Raw genomic sequence first — 22,530 nt, 5'->3', positions numbered from 1 at the left:
GGTCTTGCCTGCATAGAATCTCCCACAATGGTCTGCTAATTTTCTTCTAGTTTCTTCCAGGGAGGACATACACAGAACATGTCCATGAGCATCCTGGCCTTGATGGAAGGCTCAAGTCACTGTCATTCCAGGTGGACACAAATCAAAATAGTCAGTGTCTCTAAGTAATATACTGGTTCCTAGTGGACATTTCCATCTCTCTTATACCAGAATACAAAGGTCAGTATGGTTCATTCTTGGCAGTATTTGTTTGGCAATTCTAACCTCAATCTTAGAGCTTCTAAGGAATATTGAGTTTGAAGTCTACCATTAGAGAGCTGTGGACAAAGATTTTTCCACTTATGTCTAAATTATCAGGTTGTTCATATCTTTGAAATAATGCTGTCATATATACCATTTAAGTTGCCTTATATATCATAGAGTACCAAATAAATCTTTATTTAAAATTAAAATGTTCAAAACACTGGGGATTATATGATTTATAAATATCATAACTTTAGAAGTGAAGTGATATTATAAAACATATCTGGTTACCATAACAAAAAGAATTATGAGAATTATATACAGTGGCTAGAAGATGTATTATTTCTAAATAATGTATTTTCATCTATTTAAATTATGAATGATGTAATTTTGCACATTGAGATAACATATCTACTGTCCCCAGTTATTAAAATGGATTAAATGCTTCTTTTTTATGCTCTGCTGAGGTTTTATAAATAAAATTGGATATAAACTATGCAGAAAACAGTAACTACAAGTCTCACAATGGAAATGTTAGTGGTGCCTCCTCAAGCAAATAATGAGCAAGGGATGACAGTGATACACTAATATAAATCCCTTGGAATGATGTGTGCATAGTGTCTATAAAGGATCAATATCTGCCACTATTATTAATGTTTATAATAATTTTTGGTAAAAAACTACTGCCTAGATATCTATGACGAGGGAGGATCAAATAATTTACAGGGTAGTAATTCTCTCCCAATGTAGTTTCACGTTATATTAAAGGTAAATGTTAAAAGTTATCTCCTGATGTTCAGGTATTTTGCTTTGTTTTACTTTGTGACACATCCTTCTGTACCCGGGCTTACTCCAGGCAGTGTTCAGAGAGCCATCTGAGGTACTGGTATTGAACATCAGTATGATACACATGCTACCTCTCTGGATGTCCATATCTTTATTGTCACTGTCATGTCCCTGCAATCCTGTTGCTCATGGATTTGCTTGAGTTGGAGCTGGTAACGTCTCCATTGTGAGAAATGTTGTTACTGGTTTTGGAATATGGAATGTTGTGCAGGGGGAGACACTCTCAGTAGCATGCCGGGCTATCCGAAAGGCATGGAGGAATCTAACCCTGGTGGGCCGCATGCTAAGGAAACACCATACTCGCTGTGCTATCGCTCCATCCCACCTTTATGTTATCATAGTAAATTACTAAGATTTCCAGGCATGACACGAGGTAAACACTCATTCAACACTGAGACCGTGTTATTCCTAGAGAGCTTTATGTAGTACATGGGACACAAAGATATAGTTTGATGCTTTTTTTTCTGAGAAAAAGAAAATTTTCCTCCTGTTTAAGAAGGAAATCTGTTAGTCATAGTGAAGTGATGTATCAATGACATCTGAATGGTACAGACTCTGGTTTATGCATCCTCTGGTTTGAGAAATAGACAGGAGACTTGTTTCAATGTAACACTTTCATATAAATATGGCATTATTGTAAGGTTATGGCTATAAAAGTTATAGAGTTTTCTCTTCATTTCATTCCCAGAGGAAACATGAGCAGCATGAAAAGAGGTAATAGGACCACTGTGTCTGAATTTCTGCTTCTGGGACTCCCGATACCTCCAGAACATCAGGGTTTGTTCTTCACCTTATTCCTGGTTATGTACCTGGCCACGGTGCTGGGGAACCTGCTCATCATCCTGCTCATCCGGATGGACTCTCGTCTCCACACCCCCATGTACTTCTTCCTCAGCCACTTGGCTCTTACTGACATATGCTACTCATCTGTCACTGTGCCCAAAATGTTGATGGACATGAAGAGCATTCATAAGTCCATCCCCTATGCAGGGTGCGTGTCACAGATGTATTTTTACATATGGTTTGCTTCTGTCGACATCTTTCTTCTTACATTGATGGCCTATGACAGGTATGTGGCCATTTGTCACCCACTTCACTATGCCACTATCATGAGGCAAGAGAAATGTGTCTCATTAGTTTCTGCATCCTGGATCTACTGTTCTCTCCGCTCTCTGTTGCACATCCTCCTCTTCATTCGAGTTTCCTTTTGTGATGACATTACCATCCCCCATTTCTTCTGTGAAATCCCAGTTCTCTTGAAGATAAGCTGTTCAGATGTCTCAGTTAATGAATGGCTTATCTTCATTGAGACTGGAATAATTGTTTTCCTGCCTTTTGCCACTATTGTAGGCTCTTATATTTGGATATGGGCCTCTGTGCTGAAGGATCCTTCTGTTAAGAGATTCTTCAAAGTCCTTTCTACCTGTGGTTCCCATCTCCTTGTGGTGTGTTTATTCTATGGTACAATTGCAGAAGTGTACTTTTTCTCCTCACCATCCATCTCCAGTAATAAAGACATAGCTGCTTCTGTGATGTATATGATAGTCACCCCCATGCTGAACCCTTTCATCTACAGCCTGAGAAACAGAGATATAAAACAGGCCCTAAAATTATTTGTTAACAGAATGAAGTCTTGTAGCTCCAATAACTTAATATGAATGTGTTTTCAAATATATATTATTAAAAACATGGAAGCTATTGTACATGGTATCGCTGGCATTCTGAGTGTTCTGATGAAACTGTCTTTACCCACATGTCAGAGTGGTTGGGATTCTCAGTCACATTCTTCTGACATTTCTCAGACAGATTTCACTGACTGGGGGGATTTTCATAGCAATGATTATAGTTCATGGTGCCGTATTTCAGCTTGTTGAGTTTAGGAATGGGAAAGAGTTAAAGATGGTAACTGGCAGGAATGGAAAAGAAGTTACTTTAACCTATATAAAATGTGTTGTTCTAACTTTGAGATACCACCTCACACCACAGAGACTAGCACACATCCAAAAGAACAAAAGCAACCGCTGTTGGAGAGGATGTGGGGAGAAAGGGACCCTTCTTCACTGCTGGTGGGAATGCCGACTGGTTCAGCCCTTCTGGAAAACAATTTGGACGACTCTCAAAAAATTAGATATTGAATTCCCATTTGACCCAGCAATACCACTGCTGGGAATATATCCCAGAGAGGCAAAAAAGTACAATCGAAACAACATCTGCACATGTATGTTCATCGCAGCACTGTTTACAATAGCCAGAATCTGGAAAAAACCCGAATGCCCCAGAACGGATGACTGGTTGAGGAAACTTTGGTACATCTATACAATGGAATACTATGCAGCTGTTAGAAAAAAGGAGGTCAAGAATTTTGTAGTCAAGTGGATGGGCATGAAAAGTTTCATGCTGAGTGAAATGAGTCAGAAAGAGACATACATAAAAAGATTGCACTCATCTATGGTATATAGAATAACAGAGTGGGAGACTAACACCCAAGAACTGTAGAAATAAGTACCAGGAGGTTGACTCCATGGCTTCGAGGCTGGCCTCACGTTCCGGGGAAAGGTCAACTCAGAGAAGGGATCACCAACTACATTGTAGTCGAAGGCCATGTGGGGGAAGGGAGTTGCGGGCTGAATGAGGGCTAGAGACTGAGCACAGCGGCCACTCAACACCTTTATTGCAAACCACAACAGCTAATTAGAGAGAGAAAACAGAAGGGAATGCCTTGCCACAGTGGCAGGGTGGGGTGGGGGGGAGATGGGATTGGGGAGGGTGGGAGGGACACTGGGTTTACGGGTGGTGGAGAATGGGCACTGGTGAAGGGATGGGTTCCCAAACTTTGTATGAGGGAAGTATAAGCACAAAAGTGTATAAATCTGTAACTGTACCCTCACGGTGATTCTCTAATTAAAAATAAATAAATTAAAAAAATAATAATAAAAAAAAGATTACAGACTCAGTCCTAATAAACAGATTTATTGTAATCCCATCAATAAAAAAAAATAAATAAATAAATAAATAAATTTAAAAAAATTAAAAAAAAAATGTGTTGTTCTAGTCTTGGAATATTAGTGGTAAAAAGGATGACATGTCCAGGAATACATTCACTCATGGGTGAGGCTGCACCTGACCGTGTGGAGAGCTGCCTGAGCTGCTGAAGTTTGGTGCTTTGGGCTCCTTTGACGCCCGGGTAACTAAGAAACAGAGTAGAGTTTCCAAGGCACGTGGGTGACTCAAGAAACTTGAGGATGTTATTGGAGAATGTTACTTGGAGGCACAAATAATAGTAAAATATATTCCCATCAATCCTGCAATTAGGATACCACTAAAGAAGACAAAGGCAGTCTTGCTGTCCAGGGCACTAGAGGGAAAAAAACATTTTATTTCTTAATTTTTTTGTTAAAGCACCATGATATACAATTATTCATAGTTGCGTTTTAGACATATTATGTTCCAGCCCTAACCCCATCACCAATGTCTCTGCCCTTCCCCAGGTTTCCCTCCATTTACCTCCCACACCTGCACCCTGCCACCTTGAAAGGCACACTTTCAGGTGTGTACGTTGCAGTTTGGAACTCTTATTTTCAGAGTTGTTGGCTATATGATACGCTCTTCATTTTTTTGAAGAGCGGCCCCTTGGCCTTTTGCTGATTCCTATTGCTTCCCGTGGAGACCCACTCCCCTCTTGGCAATACTTAGCTCTTCTTAGCATCAGCACAGCCATTTCCGAAAGAAGCAGCTCTAACCGGCACTCAGATGAACCTGCCTCACTCTGCCAAACCATCAGTTGGACCAGACACTCTTTATGGGAATCAGCTGAAAAGGCAGAATTACCCTGCATGAAGTCAGTGGAGATAACTACAGCACTGAGTAAGGAAAAGTGTCACCAGGATGTTGTATGAGATGATCAGGAAACCCCCTTGTCTTCTTAGAGCATAAAAGGACCCTGGAAACAGGGGAAGGGTGTCCCTCCTACTGGAGGGCGTGGCCCACATGGGTCAGCTTTCTCAGCCTTCTCAGCTGTTTCAGCTTCTGAACTCAATGCTTCTTAGACTTCTGCTGAATAAACTTTATACCGCAAAGCTTATTGTTTTGTGTGGTCTCTCTGATCCAGAATCCTAACATTTCCCATCTAGCTCTACTCTTTAGTTCTTTTGACTTTGTTTCTTAAGTGAAAGACTTTATTGCACCCCAGAGTGCAAGGAAGTAGGAACAATGCTCAATCTAGGTATTATGTATATGGGCAGAAGGAAGAACTTAAAATTTCTGTCTTGCCTATTTCCTAAAGAATCATGGAAGGTGGATCTGGGATAAACAAGCTGGGAACCTTGAGGCCATTACATCACCAAGCTATCTACCTGTTGATCATTATTCATTTTTTCTATTTCTTCTTAAGACAGAGATCATATTTAACAGGTCTTTGGTGTGGGGGTTCTTTTGAAGAAAAGCGGCAAACAGAAAAAAAAGTACAGAGCTCTCAGAATCTGTGTTGCAAACCATAATGCCCCAAAGTAGAGAGAGAGTCTGGGGGAAAATGTCTTCCATAGAGGCACGGAGAAAGTCGAGATGGGGATATACTGGGGACAATTTTGGTGGAAGATTTGCACTGGTGCAGGGATGGGTGTGCAATCATTGTATGACTGAAACTCAAACATGAAATCTTTGTAACTGTACCTCATGGTGATCCAACCAAAAAAAGTCAATTAAAATAAAGGAAAGTAGAGAGTTAAGAAATATTTTAATTGTTCCTGCATACAAAACATTTCCCCATTTACTACCTCAGCAATGCAGTTTCTATTAAAACAGGGTGTGAGAGCTATTATCATTGATCTATTCTCTCTGAGAGGCCTGTTTCTTTAGGATCATATGTGGTCGAAACACCCCTTGAGGGTTTTTCCTTAAGGTTTTATGTTTCATCTTTCATGGTTTCATGTCTGATGCAAATCAAATTGACACTTTCAATCCCTGTCCAGTGGGGTAATTTGCAGGAAATGAGACAGACAAACACCCAGGGACTGTCCAAGCCGTAGGTCGCCTGGGCAGTCCGTAGTGCTCTCATAGGCTGTTCTTTATTCAGTACAATGTCTCTCGCTTTTCCATCTGCTGGGCAAAGCTGTTGTTGAAAGAGACAAAAAATGACAGTTACTATGCATATCAATACCAATTAGTACAAGTACATGAAGATCAGAGGCCGGGGTATTTTACTTAGTGATAGAAGGCATCCTTACAATATGAAGTCCTAGCAGCTTCCTATTCCATTTTTGTCCATGATATCATTCCATCTCAAGGACACTAAATAGTCTTATTCTATACTTTCCTGGTGCATTTCATGAGGCTTTTCCTTTATTCTATTCTTTCCTCTTTTTATTATTCTTTCCTGGGTGCATGTTTGCAACCTATTTACAGTTTAATAGCTTAAGGATCTTGTCTAACAGGGTCTCTCCCATCCTTGGGGGTTTTTGTTAGGGGAATGAATTCCCATAGTTTGATTAAGTCCTTGTAAACGTGGACAGGGAAACAGATCGCTCCTCCTTTATCAGATATTTCTGAGCACATGCTGTACATGACCACAGAGAAGTGAGCAGAACTTTCTGTTCTGTGTTCTCCTTAGAGTTGACATTGCCGTAGGATAGGCACGCAGAAATATTGGCAGGGAAATCTGCAAGCCTTTCTGAACAAGGGAATGTTTCTTAGGCCTTTCAAGGTGGATCTATTTGAATGGGTGACTAGTCCTACAACTAGTCACCATCAGTGACTAGTCCTACAACATTCAGAACAGCGAGAATGGGAGCTGAAGCATGGTTCTGATCTCTCTGTGCCCAAGACATAGCACAGGAGCCCACAAGTGAAGGGGTAAGCTATTGGAGAGTGATGTGGAAACAGAGGCCAAAACTTTGGTACTGTGGTCCATCCATCATTTCCAAAGGTCACGTCTTTTTCTTCATCATCTAACCTGATAAGTACTGTAAGGGATTGCTATCAGCCCTAAGTAAAGACCAAAAGATGCTGGTGGCCTATGGGAATCTCATCCTGTCCACTCAGATCTGGAGGGCGACACCACCAGCTACAGACACAGCTTAGAGAACTGGGAGCCTAGTGTGACAGGATCATAGAGTGAGGGAACTAGGAAGGTAGGTGCATGTGAGTACACGTGTAAGAAGGATCTAGCCCTACTGGGGAAGACCTCTGATGTCTTGTCTTGGGGCAAGGACAAAGAATAGCCTTCAGATGGGAATCTGATGAAGTGTACTGTGAGCAGTTCTCCTACGTTGGTGTCTCAGCTGCTTAAAAAAATTTTTTAAAAAGTAAAAACATTACTTTTTTTCTTGAGGTAATATTATCGTATAATAGACTCAAGTCTGGTGTGCAATATTGTGAAGCTACAATTGTATGAACTACCTTATGGTCATGATCACTCCTCAGAGTAGTTCCCATTCATCACCAGACGCTGGAACTTCTTGGCCCATTTCACAGATTCCTAGCTTTTCCCCTATCCAGTCACTACTAATCTATTAATTCTATCTAACAGATCTTTTCTGGTTGGTGTTTTATTTTTTGTTATAAAGTAACATCATTATAACTAAGTTTATAATTTTGATGTACATGACACTATGCTTTCACTACCGCCAAAGAGTGGCATGTAAGCGTGGACTTGGACTGATCTTAGCCTGCATCTCTCCTCCTCACGGCCGGGTACTCAAGGTTCACCTTCAAGACTGAAAGTCAGTCATTGTTCAATACTATCAATTTCCTTTTTATGTTTCTGTCACTGTATCATTGTCATCCCATTGCTCATCCATTTGCTCGAGTGGGCACCAGTAATGTCTTCATCGTAAGACTTGTGACTGTTTTTGGCATATCAAATATGCCACGGGGAGCTTGCCAGGCTCTGCCATGCAGACGGGATACTCTCGTAGCTTGCTGGGCTCTCTGAGAGGGATGGAGGAACTGAACCCAGGTTGATTGTGTGCAAGGCAAATGCCCTGCCACTGTGCTATCTCTCCAGCCTTATCTTTCTTTCTAGATTCCAAGAATGATTGAGATCATCTGGCATTTGCCTTTTTCCCCCAGATTTACTTTGCTTAATATGATACCCTCCAATTCCATCCAGGTTTCAGCAAACCACATGATTTTATCTTTCCTTTTGGTTTTTTTCTGTTGTTGGATACTGCTTTCAGTATTTTTAAAAGATGCTTTATGTAAACACCATGGTTTACAAAGTTGTTCATAATAAAGTTGTAATGTTGGCTCCCTCTTTTCAGGTTAGTGGAGTGAAAGGGCGCCATTCCCATCTGTGCCTGCACCTCCCACCCTCGCGCAGTTTTCCTCTGACCCTAGCTCCACCATTTCTGAGCAACGCCCACCTAGGCCTTCATCACCTTCCATCGCAGGCCCACTGGTCCGTTCCCTTTTTCAGGTTAGTGGAGTGATCGGGTGCCATCCCATCTGCGCCTGCACCTCCCCCACGCGAGGTCACTCAGCCACATTGTGTTAGTGGGAGTGGCCTCAGAAAAGTGGGCGTGGCTTCAACAAAGTGGGTGTGGCCTTCTCCGGACCTGCAGTTATTTTTTTTTCACATACCGAGCAATTATTTGGTACTTCTCAATATTCATCACCTCTATCCCTGATTAGCATCTTAGAGGGCCTTAAAATACTTCCTAAATAAGTTCCTAGATAATTCCAAATTTCGAAAACTACCTATGAATAGAAGCAGCTATTCAAGCCAAAGCTAACAGACCTCACAGTCAAAAAGTATTGCTTGAACTTTCACATAAATAATAGAGGAACTTCAGAGAGGGACATGTTCTAGAGGGAGTACGGAAGACATTGATCACCACTGACCAAGCGCATTCAGAATCCTTTTTCACAACCAGAGGTGAACTTCAAGGCCCCTTTTCTATACTACCACAGCAATATGAAGAAACAGCGCAAATCCCCGCCACAAGGGGAGGACGAAGAAAAGAGTCTTGATGCATCAGTAGACCTTACCTACAAACTGGAGCTCTCCTATAAAGAATTCACAGGTGAAATCCTCAAGATGTTCAATCAACTCAATCGAAAGTTTGACAAGGTATTCGTCACATTAAAGGAGGACCTCACAGAAACGATACAACAGACAGCTGAGAAATTACGGGAAGAAATGAGAACAGAAAGAAAAAACCTACAGAAGGAAATGTCACAAGTAAAGGATTCCGTAGATGAATTAAAAAACTCAGTGGGTGCCCTCATCAATAGAATGACTGCAGCAGAGGACAGAATCAGTGAGCTTGAAGATCAGCTCCAGGAAGCCTATAGGCAAAAACAATCAATGGGGAGAGACCTCAAAATAGCTCTAGGGAGAATTAGAGTCCTAGGGGATGAATTCAAGAGGAACAACATTAGAATCATTGGACTACCAGAAGGACAGGGAAACAAGCCCAATGAAAAAGCCACAGTCAAAAAAATCATTTCTGGAAAGATCCCAGAGCTGGACAATGCAGACATCCAGATTCAAGGAGACAGAAGGTTACCAGCTAAAAGAGAACCTAACAGAAAAACTCCAAGACATATCATAGTTAGGATGATGGACATAACAGATAGAGGCACATTACTGCAAGTTGCAAGGTCGAGGAAGGAAATCACATACAATGGAGCACCCCTTATGTTCACAGCAGACCTATTGGAAGAAACCCTTCAAGCTCAAAGGCAGTGGTGGGATATAGTGAAAAAACTCAATGAAATGAATGCCTCACCAAGAATACTTTATCCGGCCAAACTCTCATTCAAACTCGAAGGAATTATACATTATTTTGGGGATAAACAACAACTCAGGAACTTCATAGACTCTAAACCAAACCGAAAACAAGGTCTAAAGGGGCTACTATAAGAAAAGAAAAACCCCTACAAGCACAACAAACATTTACAGAAAGATGGCACAAAACCCTATGACAATAATCTCTCTCAATGTCAATGGTCTTAATTCACCAATTAAGAGACATAGACTGGCAAAATGGATTCAGAGACTCAACCCAATATTCTACTGCCTACAAGAAATACGTCTGAATAGCCAGAACTAACACAGACTCAAAGTCAAAGGATGGAAAACAATTCTGCAAGCAAACAACTCCCTCAAAAAAGCTGGGGTGGATTTTCTAGTATCAGACAACATAGACTTCAAGTTGAAAAAGATTAGAAGGGATAGTGAAGGCCACTTTTTATTAATCAAGGGACATGTACAGCAGGAAGAAATCACACTGCTAAACGTGTATGCACCCAATGAGTGGCCAGCTAAATACCTACAACAGGTTCTAACAGACCTTAAGAAGGACATTGTGGGCAACACAATAGTAGTTGGAGACTTCAACACTGCCCTGTCTCCTCTGCACAGATCAAGAAGATTAATACTCACCAAGGAAATACTGGCTTTAGAAGAAGAAATAGAAGAGAGAGGTCTAATAGATCTATACAGAGCTCTATATCCAAAAAAATGGGAAGACACATTCTTTTCCAGTGCACAGGGAACATTTTCCAGAATAGACCATGCGCTGGGCCACGGAACATACCTCAACAGAATCAACAAAATAGACATTGTACCAGCTATTTTTTCAGACCATGATGCACTGAAAATAGAAGCTAATCATGGACAGATGCAGAAAAATAAATCAAACACCTGGGAATTAAACAGATCAATGTTGAACAATGAGTGGGTCAAGAAGGAAATCAAAAGATACCTGGAAACAAATGAGAATGAAGACATGAGCTACCAGACCCTGTGGGACGCAGCTAAAGCCATTTTAAGGGGAAAATTTATAGCTCTGCAAGCATATCTAAGGAAGGAAGAAAGGGCCCGCATATATAACTTGACTTCACAACTCAAGACTTAGAAAAGAACAAATAAAAGGAGCCCAAGGCAGGCAGAAAGAAAGAGATAATAAAACTTAGAGCAGAAATTAACGACAGGGAAACCCAAAAGAAAATTCGAAAGATCAATGAAACCAAGAGCTGGTTCTTTGAGAAAATAAATAAGATTGATAAACCACTAGCAAGACTCACAAAGATAGAGAGAGAACACTTATAAATCGAATGAGAAATGAAAAGGGGGACATCGCAGTAGAAACCAATGAAATTCAAAAGATCATCAGAGACTACTTTGAAAATCTGTATGCCACAAAACAAAAGAACCTAGAAGAAATGGATAAATTCCTGGATTCCTATAATCTCCGAAATCTGAATCACGAAGACCTGGAGTTTCTGAATATTCCTATTAAAGTCAAGGAAATTGAAACAGTAATCAAAAGTCTTCCCAATAACAAAAGCCCAGACCCAGAGGGATTCATTAGCAAATTCTTCCAAACATTTAAAGAGGTCCTATTGCCAGTTCTTCTCAAGCTTTTCCAAGAAATTGAAAAAAAAGAAACCCTACCAAACAGTTTCTATGAGGCTCACATCTCCCTAATACCAAAAGCAAATAAGGACACCACAAAAAAAGAAAACTTCAGGCCAATATCCCTGATGAACACAGATGCGAAGATTCTCAACAAAATATTAGTAAACAGAATTCAACAACTCATCGAAAAGATCATACACCACGACCAAGTGGGATTCATCCTGGGGATGCAAGGATGGTTTAACATTCGGAAAACAATCAACATAATCCATAATATCAACAAAAGAAAAGATAAAATCATATAATCATATCAATAGACGCAGAGAAAGCCTTTGACAAGATCCAGCACCCGTTTATGATGAAAACTCTCACCAAAATGGGTATAGAAGGGACCTTCCTCAATATAATCAAAGCCACCTACCACAAGCCTACAGAAAGCATCATTCTCAATGGGGAAAATCTAAGACCCCTCTCACTGAGAACAGGGACAAGACAAGGATGCCCACTCTCTCCTATTCTGTTCAATATAGTACTGGAAGCTCTTGCAATTGCGATTAGGCAAGAAAAAGATATTAAGGGCATTCAGGTAGGAAAGGAAGAAATCAAGCTCTCACTGTTCGCTGATGATATGATATTATACTTAGAAAACCCTAAAACCTCTACCAAGAAACTCCTAGAAACAATAGACTCATATAGTAAAGTTGCAGGTTATAAAATCAATACCCAAAAGTCCATGGCTTTCTATATGCAAATAGTGAGAGAGAAGAAAGCAACATGATAAAAGCTATCCCATTCACAATTGTGCCTAAAAAAATCAAATATTTCGGAATCAGCTTAACTAAAGAGGTAAAGTACATGGATAATGAAAACTACAAAACGCTACTTCAGAAAATAAAAGAAGACACGAGGAAATGGAAAAATATCTTCTGCTCATGGATTGGAAGAATTAATATTGTCAAAATGGCAATTCTCCACAAAGTATTGTACAAATTCAATGTGATCCCTATAGAAATACCTTTGTTATTCTTCAAAGAAATGGGGCAAGTGCTCCTGAAATTCATATGAACAATAAGCCCCCACGAATAGCTAAAGCAATTCTTGGGAAAAAGAAAATGGGAGGAATCAACCTCCCCAACTTCCAACTGTACTACAAAGCGGTAGTCATTAAAACAGCTTGGTACTGGAACAAAGGCAGAGCAGCAGACCAATGGAACAGGGTTTAATACTCTGACACATCCCTCCAAATATATGACCATCTAATCTTTGATAAGGGAGCAAGTAATGTGAAGTGGAGCAAGGAAAGCATGTTTAACAAATTGTGCTGGCAAAACTGGACAGCTACATGCAAAAAAATGGGCGTAGACCTCCACCTAAAACCTTGTACGATAGTCAGATCAAAATGGATTAAAGACCTCAACATCAGACCACAAACCATAAGGTACATTGAAGACAAGGTCGGCAAAACCCTCCACAACATTGAAGCCAAAGGTATCTTCAAAGCTGACATACCACTGGCCAAGCAGGTCAAAACGGAGATAAATAAGTGGGACTATCTCAAACTAAGAAGCTTCTGCACCTCAAGAGAAACAGTGACCAAAGTACAAAGACAATCTACAGAATGGGAAAGGATATTTACGCAGTGCCCACCCCATAAAGTGTTGATATCAAGGATATAAAATGCACTGGTTGAACTCCACAAGAAGAAAACTGCCAACCCGATCAAAAATGGGGTGATAAAATGAACAGAAATTTTCCCAAAGAAGAAATCCGAATGGCTCAGAGGCACATGAGAAAATGTTCAACATTACTAATCATCAGGGAGATGCAGATCAAAACAACCATGAGATATCATCTCACACCACAGAGACTGGCCCACATCTCCAAAAACAAAAACAACCGGTGTTGGCATGGATGTGGGGAGAAAGGGACTCTTCTTCACTGCTGGTGGGAATGCCTACTGGTTCAGCCATTTTGGAAAGCAATATGGACGATTCTCAAAAAATTAGAAATTGAGCTTCCATTTGACCCAGCAATACCACTCTTGGGAATATATCCCGGAGATGTAAAAAGGTATAGTAGAGTTGGCATCTACATTTCTATGTTCATTGTTTACAACAGCCAGAATCTGGAAAAAACCAAAGTGCCGCCCCAAAACTGATGACTGGTTAAAGAAACTCTAGTACGTATACACAATGGAATACTATGTAGCTGTCAGAAAATATGAAATCACGAAATTTGCTTACAAATGGATCAACATGGAAATTATCATGTTGAGTGAAATGAGTCAGAAAGAAAGAGAGAGACATAGAAAGATTGCACTCATATGTGGAATATAATGTAACTGAGAAGTACAACTTGGCAATGATGCAACTTCTGGCAGATATCTCTCTGGACTTACTTACTAAAATACTAAAATACAGAAACCCAAAACCTGAGGCCTCTAGGTGCGGTCACTCGAGTTCATACCTCTCCATTCTCAGCAATGGAAAACAAATTGCCAAATGCTTCCTTTTTAGCAGGTCTGACTTTAGGGGGAAGACTCTCCAAACTATAATTGTGAGTTTTGTTGAAATATTGAATGCAATCAAAGTGAAAGTAAAGTGAAATTTATCAGTTACACAGGCAAGGGGTGTAGGGGTAGGGGGACTAGGGGTGTGGGGGTGCTAGGAGTGTGGGGGGACGGGGTGGAGCTATACTGTGATTCATGGTGGTGGAATATGTGCACTGGTGAAAGGATGGATGTTCGAGCATTGTATAAATGAGACTTAAACTTAAAAAATTTGTAACTTTCCACATGGTGACTCAATATAGAAATTAAAAAAAAATTTGGATTCTTAGTACTACTGATGGGTTGAAGCGATAACACAGCTGGTGCGGTGTTTATCTTGCACGTGGCGGACTGGGGTTTGATTCCTCCACCCCTCTCGGAGAGTCTGGCAAGCTACCGAGAGTATTTTGCCCTCATGGTAGAGCCTGGCAAGCTACCCTTGGCGAATTAGATATGCCAAAATCAGTAGCAACCAGTCTCATACTGGAGACGTTACTGGTGCCCACTCGCATAAACTGATGAGCAACAGGATGACAGTGACAGTGACAGTACTACTGTTAACAAGATGTATATCTTAGAGAAAAACAATATAAACCATTCTGCTATTATGTTACCAGTAGAAATTGAAATATAAAAGAAAGAAAGAAACATGTATACTCCTTTGAAATAGTGTCCCATAAGTTTTTAAAGCAAGAGAATACACATTTTTCTCGAGTAAACCTGGAAAATTCTGAAGAATAAATGTTATGTTGAGACAGGAAAAACTTTCAATAAATTTAATAAAAACAAATTCATATCAATATTTAAGAATAATTGTACAAAACTCAAAATTAATCAGAGAAATGCTTAACGAGATCACAAATATATGGAGATTAAGCAACATGGTCCTGAATCATAACTGGATTAATAAAAAAAGGAAAAGTGAGAAAAACCTGAAGACAAAGCAAATGAACATAATGACCTTCCTAAACTTTTGGGATGCAGTAAAGATGAAGTATGAGGTCCTTCCTCAGAAGAAAACTAAAACCATAAATAAATAACCTAGCTTTTTATTTTAAAAATTTCTTTAAATCAAAGCAAAACTCAACATTATAAAATAAAGATTTTTTAAAAAGTCAATACAAGAAGTTTATTAAGAGATGGTTCTTTGAAATGACAAGTAAATTGACAAGTCTTTAGCAATAGTCAAAAAAAGAAGAGCACCACCATCCAAAAGGGGTCTAGGAGAGGACTTGAGGGACTGGAGCAGACGTTTCTTATGGAGGAGGTTCATGTACACTTTCTAGCTCTGCACATGCTCCTGGAACTTACAGGAATTAATCCAGGAGTATTTTCTCGGTATCACCACTTGTACATCAATCCCCCAAAATAAATAATCATAGGTTAGCCACTGGCAGTATAAAAGTTGATGTCCTGTAAGTCCTTTTAGCTCAGTTCCCTTATGCACTTGGTCCTACGTTTCTGTCCAATACCAGCTCATCAGATTGCTGATATCTTGCATTTTATTAACTTCGATTCTCCCCTTTCCTGATGTAATAGAAATGTTCCTTAGCTTCAAATGTCCACAGATCTGACTTGCGTAGCGTTGAGATAATGAAAAATCTTCTCATTCATTGAATATGGAGAATTTACACGAATTTGCTCATCATGATGCCTCACAGGAGGTTGTGAAGCCATTTAATATTTATATTTTGTTTGTGTTGATACCCCGGGAGCACTTAAACAACTGACATTTTTGGCCATCTTGACAATCTCTTTAAACTGTCACTTCTCTTTCACTATTCATATATAAGAATGCCATGGATATTGGGGTGTTGATCTTGTAGCCTGCCACTTTACTACATGGACCTATTGTTTCTAGGAGCTTTTATGTTGTGTCTTTGGTGTTTTCTAAGAATAGTATCAAATTCCCTGCAAATAGTGATAAATTGACCTCTTCCTTTCCTACTGTATGCTATGCCCTTGATATCTTTTTCTTGTCTTGAACAATTTTTTGAATTCCTATTATCCTATTATTTTTCACTTGTCTTTTAAAATTAATTTTAGATTATCATTTCTAGACTTGGGTATTTGAATAACCTACCTGTGCCTACACAGGTAGGTTATTCAAATAAAGTGGGTCAAAGGCTTGAACTAAGAAAAAACTTTCATATTTATAAGTTCTCCCTTTCCCTGGCTGAAAAATTAAAAGATGGTGAAAGAAGGGACACCTTTGGCAGGTATCAATATTGAGACGACAGGGATGCTTGTATACACTAAAAGAAGCTCGTATAGACTAAAAGAACCTGACCTCTTTTGAACCCTACTAAATTTTCAGGATTGTACTAAGCTGTGATAAGGTATGCGAGGGAAGAATAAGTTGCTCATCCTCTGTGCTATTGGGAAAATTTATTTTTTGAAAGGGAGGGTCCAAGAATCATATGCAAATGGTCTCTCTGCAGGAAGTCTGAAAGTGGCCCAATCCGACCTCCAACATTTGGGATATGTATCACTATATGTTAGGTTTAGAGGAAGCCTGTTAGATACAGAGGACTGATTTTCTGAATATTTGTATCTTATAACTATGTCTATTTGTAGAGATACTTAGATCTTTATTAAGGAAGTAGGAGTATGTAACTGAGGGTGATAGGAACCAGTTGTCTGAGTGATTCAGTCACTCCAATTGTGTAGCAATATCAAGGATTCTATATGCATTATTCTTTTGTTGGAATATACCAAGTGATAGCAACAGTGAGCATGTGCTATGCATCTGAGTCCTTAAGCATGATTGACCTCATTGATACTTAATGAAAGCTTCATGATGATTGACTATTTACACTCTGAATTTTATAACTGCTGGATGAAAGGATGGGGGAAGTTACTTTACTTATGTCGCGTCAATAGTGAATGCGTGTTGGATCCTGCATCCAGCCCTGGCTACCAACCCATTGGCTGGTGTTGGGGCAGCTCAATGATTTCTGTTTTGGCCTGAATTGAGCAGGCAAGGAACAGCCAAGATGCTCCTGATACCTGGGACCTTCTCTCAGGTGGCCCAAGAGGTCAGTCCCTCCAGCCTCTGCCTGGGCTATTCCCCAAGGTCTGATTGGACTGGAGGCAATTACTCTACTTTCTTTTCTTAACCAGGAGCTTAGGGAGATTGGCTTGCTCTTCTCCATAAGATCTATAAAGTGGTGCTCTTCTTAACGTTCTGGGTATCAGAACAGAAATTTCAGGAGGTGAGGGGCTTATGGATGATTCTTTCTACTCTTTTTATTCTGATGTCTATGATAGCAGGTGGTGAGTGAGAAACTGGATTGGAAGGTACCTGAGCTACTCATGAGTGCTGAGAACAGAGTGAGGAGTGAGGTGTGCATCCAGGACAGCAATATGTGTCTCTGTGTTTAGAAATATGTGTGATTTGCGTATGAGTCTATGTGCTGATTCCTGTTGGTGTGATGTCAATATTTGTATGTTTCTTCAAAAATTGTGTTGGATGTGTGTTATATCTCCTTATATAGAAAGGAAAACGGACAAAAACAGAAGGAGATAAGAAGAGACATGGATGTAGAACTGTGGAAAATGCATGATATACATGATTGGATTCTTTCCTCTCATTGATCAGAAAACACAGAGCCAAATAAATTTCCATTAAGTACATGAAGAGCAGTTCTGAGTGTGTTTTGGGATGTGTGGTTAAAACCTGCTCTGTTCTCCTTCAGTGACTTACATATTGTCCTCTGTGTGCAGATCTAATATTTAAATACGAGACTGTAATGTCTGATCAGACAAATTTGTTTCCAGCTAAAAGGGCCGTTTTCTAAATTTGCCAAAAATGAACATGGGAAAAAGGCTCAAAACACTTAGAAATATAAGATCTTGAATATTGACTTATTGAGTATTTCACTTAGCATACTCTTTGTATTTGCTCATGTCTTTGTAAAACTAGTGGTGGTGTAAGTGAATGACTAGGTGGTGTAAGTGAATGACCAATCTCACCAATGCATATCTAATGGACTGTCAGTAGTGATTACATTACTGCACTGATTAAATATGTTCATGTGTGTTTCCACCTCTATCACATAATACCTACTGTTACAGTGTCTCATATATAATATAAAGATATTATCTGAAGTCTGATTCTTACATATCTGTATCTGAAATAATTTCCAGTTTTAAAGGGTAAATATTTGATCGCAATACAATATCACAACATCAAATGAAAAATGTACGCGAGTTATTTAGTATCATACCTGGCATACAATAAGTACTCAAAGAAGATTAAGTGTAACCTTTATCTCTCCCCAGTTGTTGAAGTGTTATTGTCATCATGATTCTTATTTCTCCAATGTCTGAGTAAACATTGGTTAAAAAGCTAAGGAATTTAAGAAAACTCCTATACAGGACCTTCTCACAATCTTGGACACGGCCTGACATTTCCAGCTTGTGCTGAGCTGTCTTCTGAGGTCTTGCCTGCATAGAATCTCCCACAATGGTCTGCTAATTTTCTTCTAGTTTCTTCCAGGGAGGACATACACAGAACATGTCCATGAGCATCCTGGCCTTGATGGAAGTCTCAAGTCACTGTCATTCCAGGTGGACACGAATCAAAATAGTCAGTGTCTCTAAGTAATATACTGGTTCCTAGTGGACTTGTCCATCTTCTCCTATACCTGAATGCAAAGGTCAGTATGGTTCATTCTTGGCAGTATTTGTTTGGCAATTCTAACCTCAACCTTAGAACTTCTAAGGAATATTGACTTTGAAGTCTACCATTGGAGAGCTGTGGTCAAAGGTTTTTCCACTTATGTCTAAATTATCATGTTGTTCATATCTTTCAAATAATGCTGTCATATATATCATTTAAGTTGCTTTATATATCATAGAGCACCAAATAAATATTTATTTAAAATTAAAATGTTCAAAACAATGGGGATTATATGATTTATAAATATCATAACTTTAGAAGTGAAGTGATATTATAAAACATATCTGGTTACCATAACAAAAAGAATTATGAGAATTATATACAGTGGCTAGAAGATGTATTATCCCTAAATAATGTATTTTCATCTATTTTACTTATGAATGATGTAACTTTGCACATTGAGATAACATATCTATTGTCCTCAGATTTTAAAATGGATTAAATGCTATTTTTTTGTGCTCTGTTGAGATTTTATAAATAAAATTGGATATAATCTATGCAGAAAATAGAAACAACAAGTCTTACAATGGAAATGTTACTGGTGCCTCCTCGAGCAAATAATGAGCATGGGATGACAGTGATACAGTGATATAAATCCCTTGGAATGATGTGTGCATAGTGTCTATAAGGGATCAATATCTGCCACTATTATTAATGTTAATAATAATTTTGGGTAAAAAAATACTGCCTATATATCTCTGAACAGGGATGATCCAACAATTTTCAGGGTAGTAATTATCTCCAATGTAGTTTCACGTTATAGTAAAGGTAAATGTTGAAATTTATCTCCTGATATTCAGGTATTTTGCTTTGTTTTACTTGTGACACATCCCGCTATCCGTAGGCTTACTCCAGGCAGTGTTCAGAGAGCCATCTGAGGTACTGGTATTGAACATCTGTATGATACACATGCTACCTCTCTGGATGTCCATATCTTTATGTTGTCACTGTCATGTCCCTGCCATCCTGTTGCTCGTGTATTTGCTCGAGTGGGAGCCGGTAACGTCTTGATTGTGAGAAATGTTGTAATTGGTTTTGGAATATGGAATATTGTGCAGGGAGAGATACTCTCAGTACCATGCCAGGCTTTCCGAGAGTCATGGAGGTATCTTACCCTGGTGGGCCGCGTGCGAAGGAAACACCATACCTGCTCTGCTATCGCTCCATCCCACCTTTACGTTATCATAGTAAATTACTAAGATTTCCAGGCATGACACAAGGTAAACGCTCAATCACACTGAGACCGTGTTATTCCTAGAGAGCTTTATGTAGTACATGGGACACAAAGATATAGTTTGATGCTTTTTTTTCTGAGAAAAAGAAAATTTTCCTCCTGGTTAAGAAGGAAATCTGTTAGTCATAGTGAAGTGATATATCAATGACATCTGAATGGTACAGGCTCTGGTTTTTGCATCCTCTGGTTTGAGAAATAGACAGGAGACTTGTTTCAATGTAACACTTTCATATAAATATGGCATTATTGTAAGGTTCTGGCTATAAAAGTTATAGAGTTTTCTCTTCATTTCATTCCCAGCAGAATCTTGAGCAGCATGAAAAGAGGTAACAGGACCACTGTGTCTGAATTTCTGCTTCTGGGACTCCCTATACCTCCAGAACATCAGGGTTTGTTCTTCACCTTATTCCTGGTTATGTACCTGGCCACGGTGCTGGGGAACCTGCTCATCATCCTGCTCATCCGGATGGACTCTCGTCTCCACACCCCCATGTACTTCTTCCTCAGCAACTTGGCTCTAACTGACATATGCTTCTCATCTGTCACTGTGCCCAAAATGTTGATGGACATGCAGAGCATTCACAAGTCCATCCCCTATGCAGGGTGCGTGTCACAGATGTATTTTTACATATGGTTTGCTTGTGTCGACATCTTTCTTCTTACATTGATGGCCTATGACAGGTATGTGGCCATTTGTCACCCACTTCACTATACCACTATCATGAGGCAAGAGAAATGTGTCTCCTTAGTTTCTGCATCCTGGATCTACTGTTCTCTCCGCTCTCTGTTGCACACTCTCCTCTTCGTTCGAGTTTCCTTTTGTGAGGACATTACTATTCCCCACTTCTTCTGTGAACTTCCTGTTCTCTTAAAGATGAGCTGTTCAGATGTCTCAGTTAATGAATGGGTTATCTTCTTTGAGACTGGAATAATTGTTTTCCTGCCTTTTGCCTCTATTGTGGGCTCTTATATTTGGATATGGGCCTCTGTGCTGAAGGATCCTTCTGTTAAGAGATTCTTCAAAGTCCTTTCTACCTGTGGTTCCCATCTCCTCGTTGTGTGTTTATTCTATGGTACAATTGTAGAAGTGTACTTTTTCTCCTCACCATCCATCTCCAGTAATAAAGACATAGCTGCTTCTGTGATGTATATGATAGTCACCCCCATGCTGAACCCTTTCATCTACAGCCTGAGAAACAGAGATATAAAACAGGCCCTAATATTATTTGTTAACAGAATGAAGTCTTGTAGCTCCAATAACTTAATATGAATGTGTTTTCAAATATATATTAGTATAAACATTGAAGTTATTGTACATGGAATCTCTGGCATTCTGAGTGTTGTGATGAAACTGTCTTCACCCACATGTCAAAGTGGTTGGGATTCTCACGTCACATTCTTCTGACATTTCTCAGACAGATTTCACTGACTGGGGGGATTTTCATACCAATGATTAACGTTCATGGGGCCGTATTTCAGCTTGTTGAGTTCAGGAATGGGAAATATTTAAAGATGATAACTGGCAGAAATGAAAAAGAAGTTATTTCAAACTTTATAAAATGTGTTGTGCTAGTCTTGGAATATTAGTGGTGTAAAGTATGAGGTGTCCAGGAATACATTCACTCATGGGTGAGGCTCCACCTGAGTGTGTGGAGAGCTGCCTGAGCTGCTGAATCTTGGTACTTTGGGCTCCTTTGATGCCCGGGTAACTAAGAAACAGAGTACAGTTTCCAAGCCATGTGGGTGACTCAAGAAACTTGAGGATGTTATTGGAGAATGTTATTTGGAGGCACAAATAGTAAAATACATTCCCATCAACTCCTGCAATTTGGATACCACTAAAGAAGACAAAGGCAGTCTTGCTGTCCAGGGCACTAGCCGGAAAAAAAACATTTTATTTCTTAATTTTTTTTGTTAAAGCACCATGGTATACTATGATTCGTAGTTGAGTTTTAGACATATTATGTTCCAGTCCTAACCCCATCACCAGTGTCTCTGCCCTTCCCCAGGTTTCCCTCCATTTTCCTCCCACACCTGCAACCTGCCACCTTGACAGGCACATTTTCAAGTGTGTATGTTGCAGTTTGGAACTCTTATTTTCAGAGTTGTTGGCTATATGATACGCTATTCATTTCTTTGGCCTTTTGCTGATTCCTATTGCTTCCCGTGGAGACCCACTCCCCTCTTGGCAATACTTAGCTCTTCTTAGCATCAGCACAGCCATTTCAGAAATAAGTAGCTCTAACCGGTGCTCTAATGAATCTGCCTCACTCTGCCAAACCATCAGTTGGACCAGACACTCTTTATGGGAATCAGCTGAAAAGGCAGAATTACCCTGCATGAAGTCAGTGGAGATAATTACAGAACTGAGTAAGGAAAAGTGTCACCAGGATGTTGTATGAGATGATCAGGAAACCCCCTTGTCTTCTTAGAGCATAAAAGGACCCTGGAAACAAGGGAAGGGTGTCCCTCCTACTGGAGGGCATGGCCCACATGGGTCAGCTTTCTCAGCCTTCTCAGCTGTTTCAGCTTCTGAACTCAATGCTTCTTCGACGTGTGACGAATAAACTTTATACCGCAAAGCTTATTGTTTTGTGGGTTCTCTCTGATCCAGA

General features: G+C 39.7%; 1 protein-coding gene across 1 annotated transcript; it reads left to right on the top strand.

Moving 5' to 3' along the window:
* Window positions 1-1,784: 1,784 nt before the first annotated feature.
* LOC101538464 (olfactory receptor 2M2-like) lies at window positions 1,785-21,185 on the top strand. Its single transcript, XM_004613525.2, has 2 exons — window positions 1,785-2,719; window positions 20,219-21,185. The coding sequence occupies exons 1-2, from the start codon at window positions 1,785-1,787 to the stop codon at window positions 21,183-21,185; spliced, it is 1,902 nt and encodes a 633-aa protein (XP_004613582.2).
* The last annotated feature ends 1,345 nt before the right edge of the window (window positions 21,186-22,530 follow it).

The sequence above is a fragment of the Sorex araneus genome, chromosome 1 (genome assembly GCF_027595985.1).
Source record: "Sorex araneus isolate mSorAra2 chromosome 1, mSorAra2.pri, whole genome shotgun sequence".
NCBI classification, from domain to species: Eukaryota; Metazoa; Chordata; class Mammalia; order Eulipotyphla; family Soricidae; genus Sorex; species Sorex araneus.
Note: the sequence above shows the minus strand (reverse complement) of the source record. Positions and strands in the feature narration are given on the sequence as shown.

Bases quoted from the DNA above. Each gene is read 5' to 3' on its own strand.
- LOC101538464 (XM_004613525.2), top strand. From the start codon at position 1,785: ATGAGCAGCATGAAAAGAGGTAATAGGACCACTGTGTCTGAATTTCTG. The intron at 2,720-20,218 runs GTCTTGTAGCTC...CATTCCCAGCAG, and splicing joins TTATTTGTTAACAGAATGAA to AATCTTGAGCAGCATGAAAA.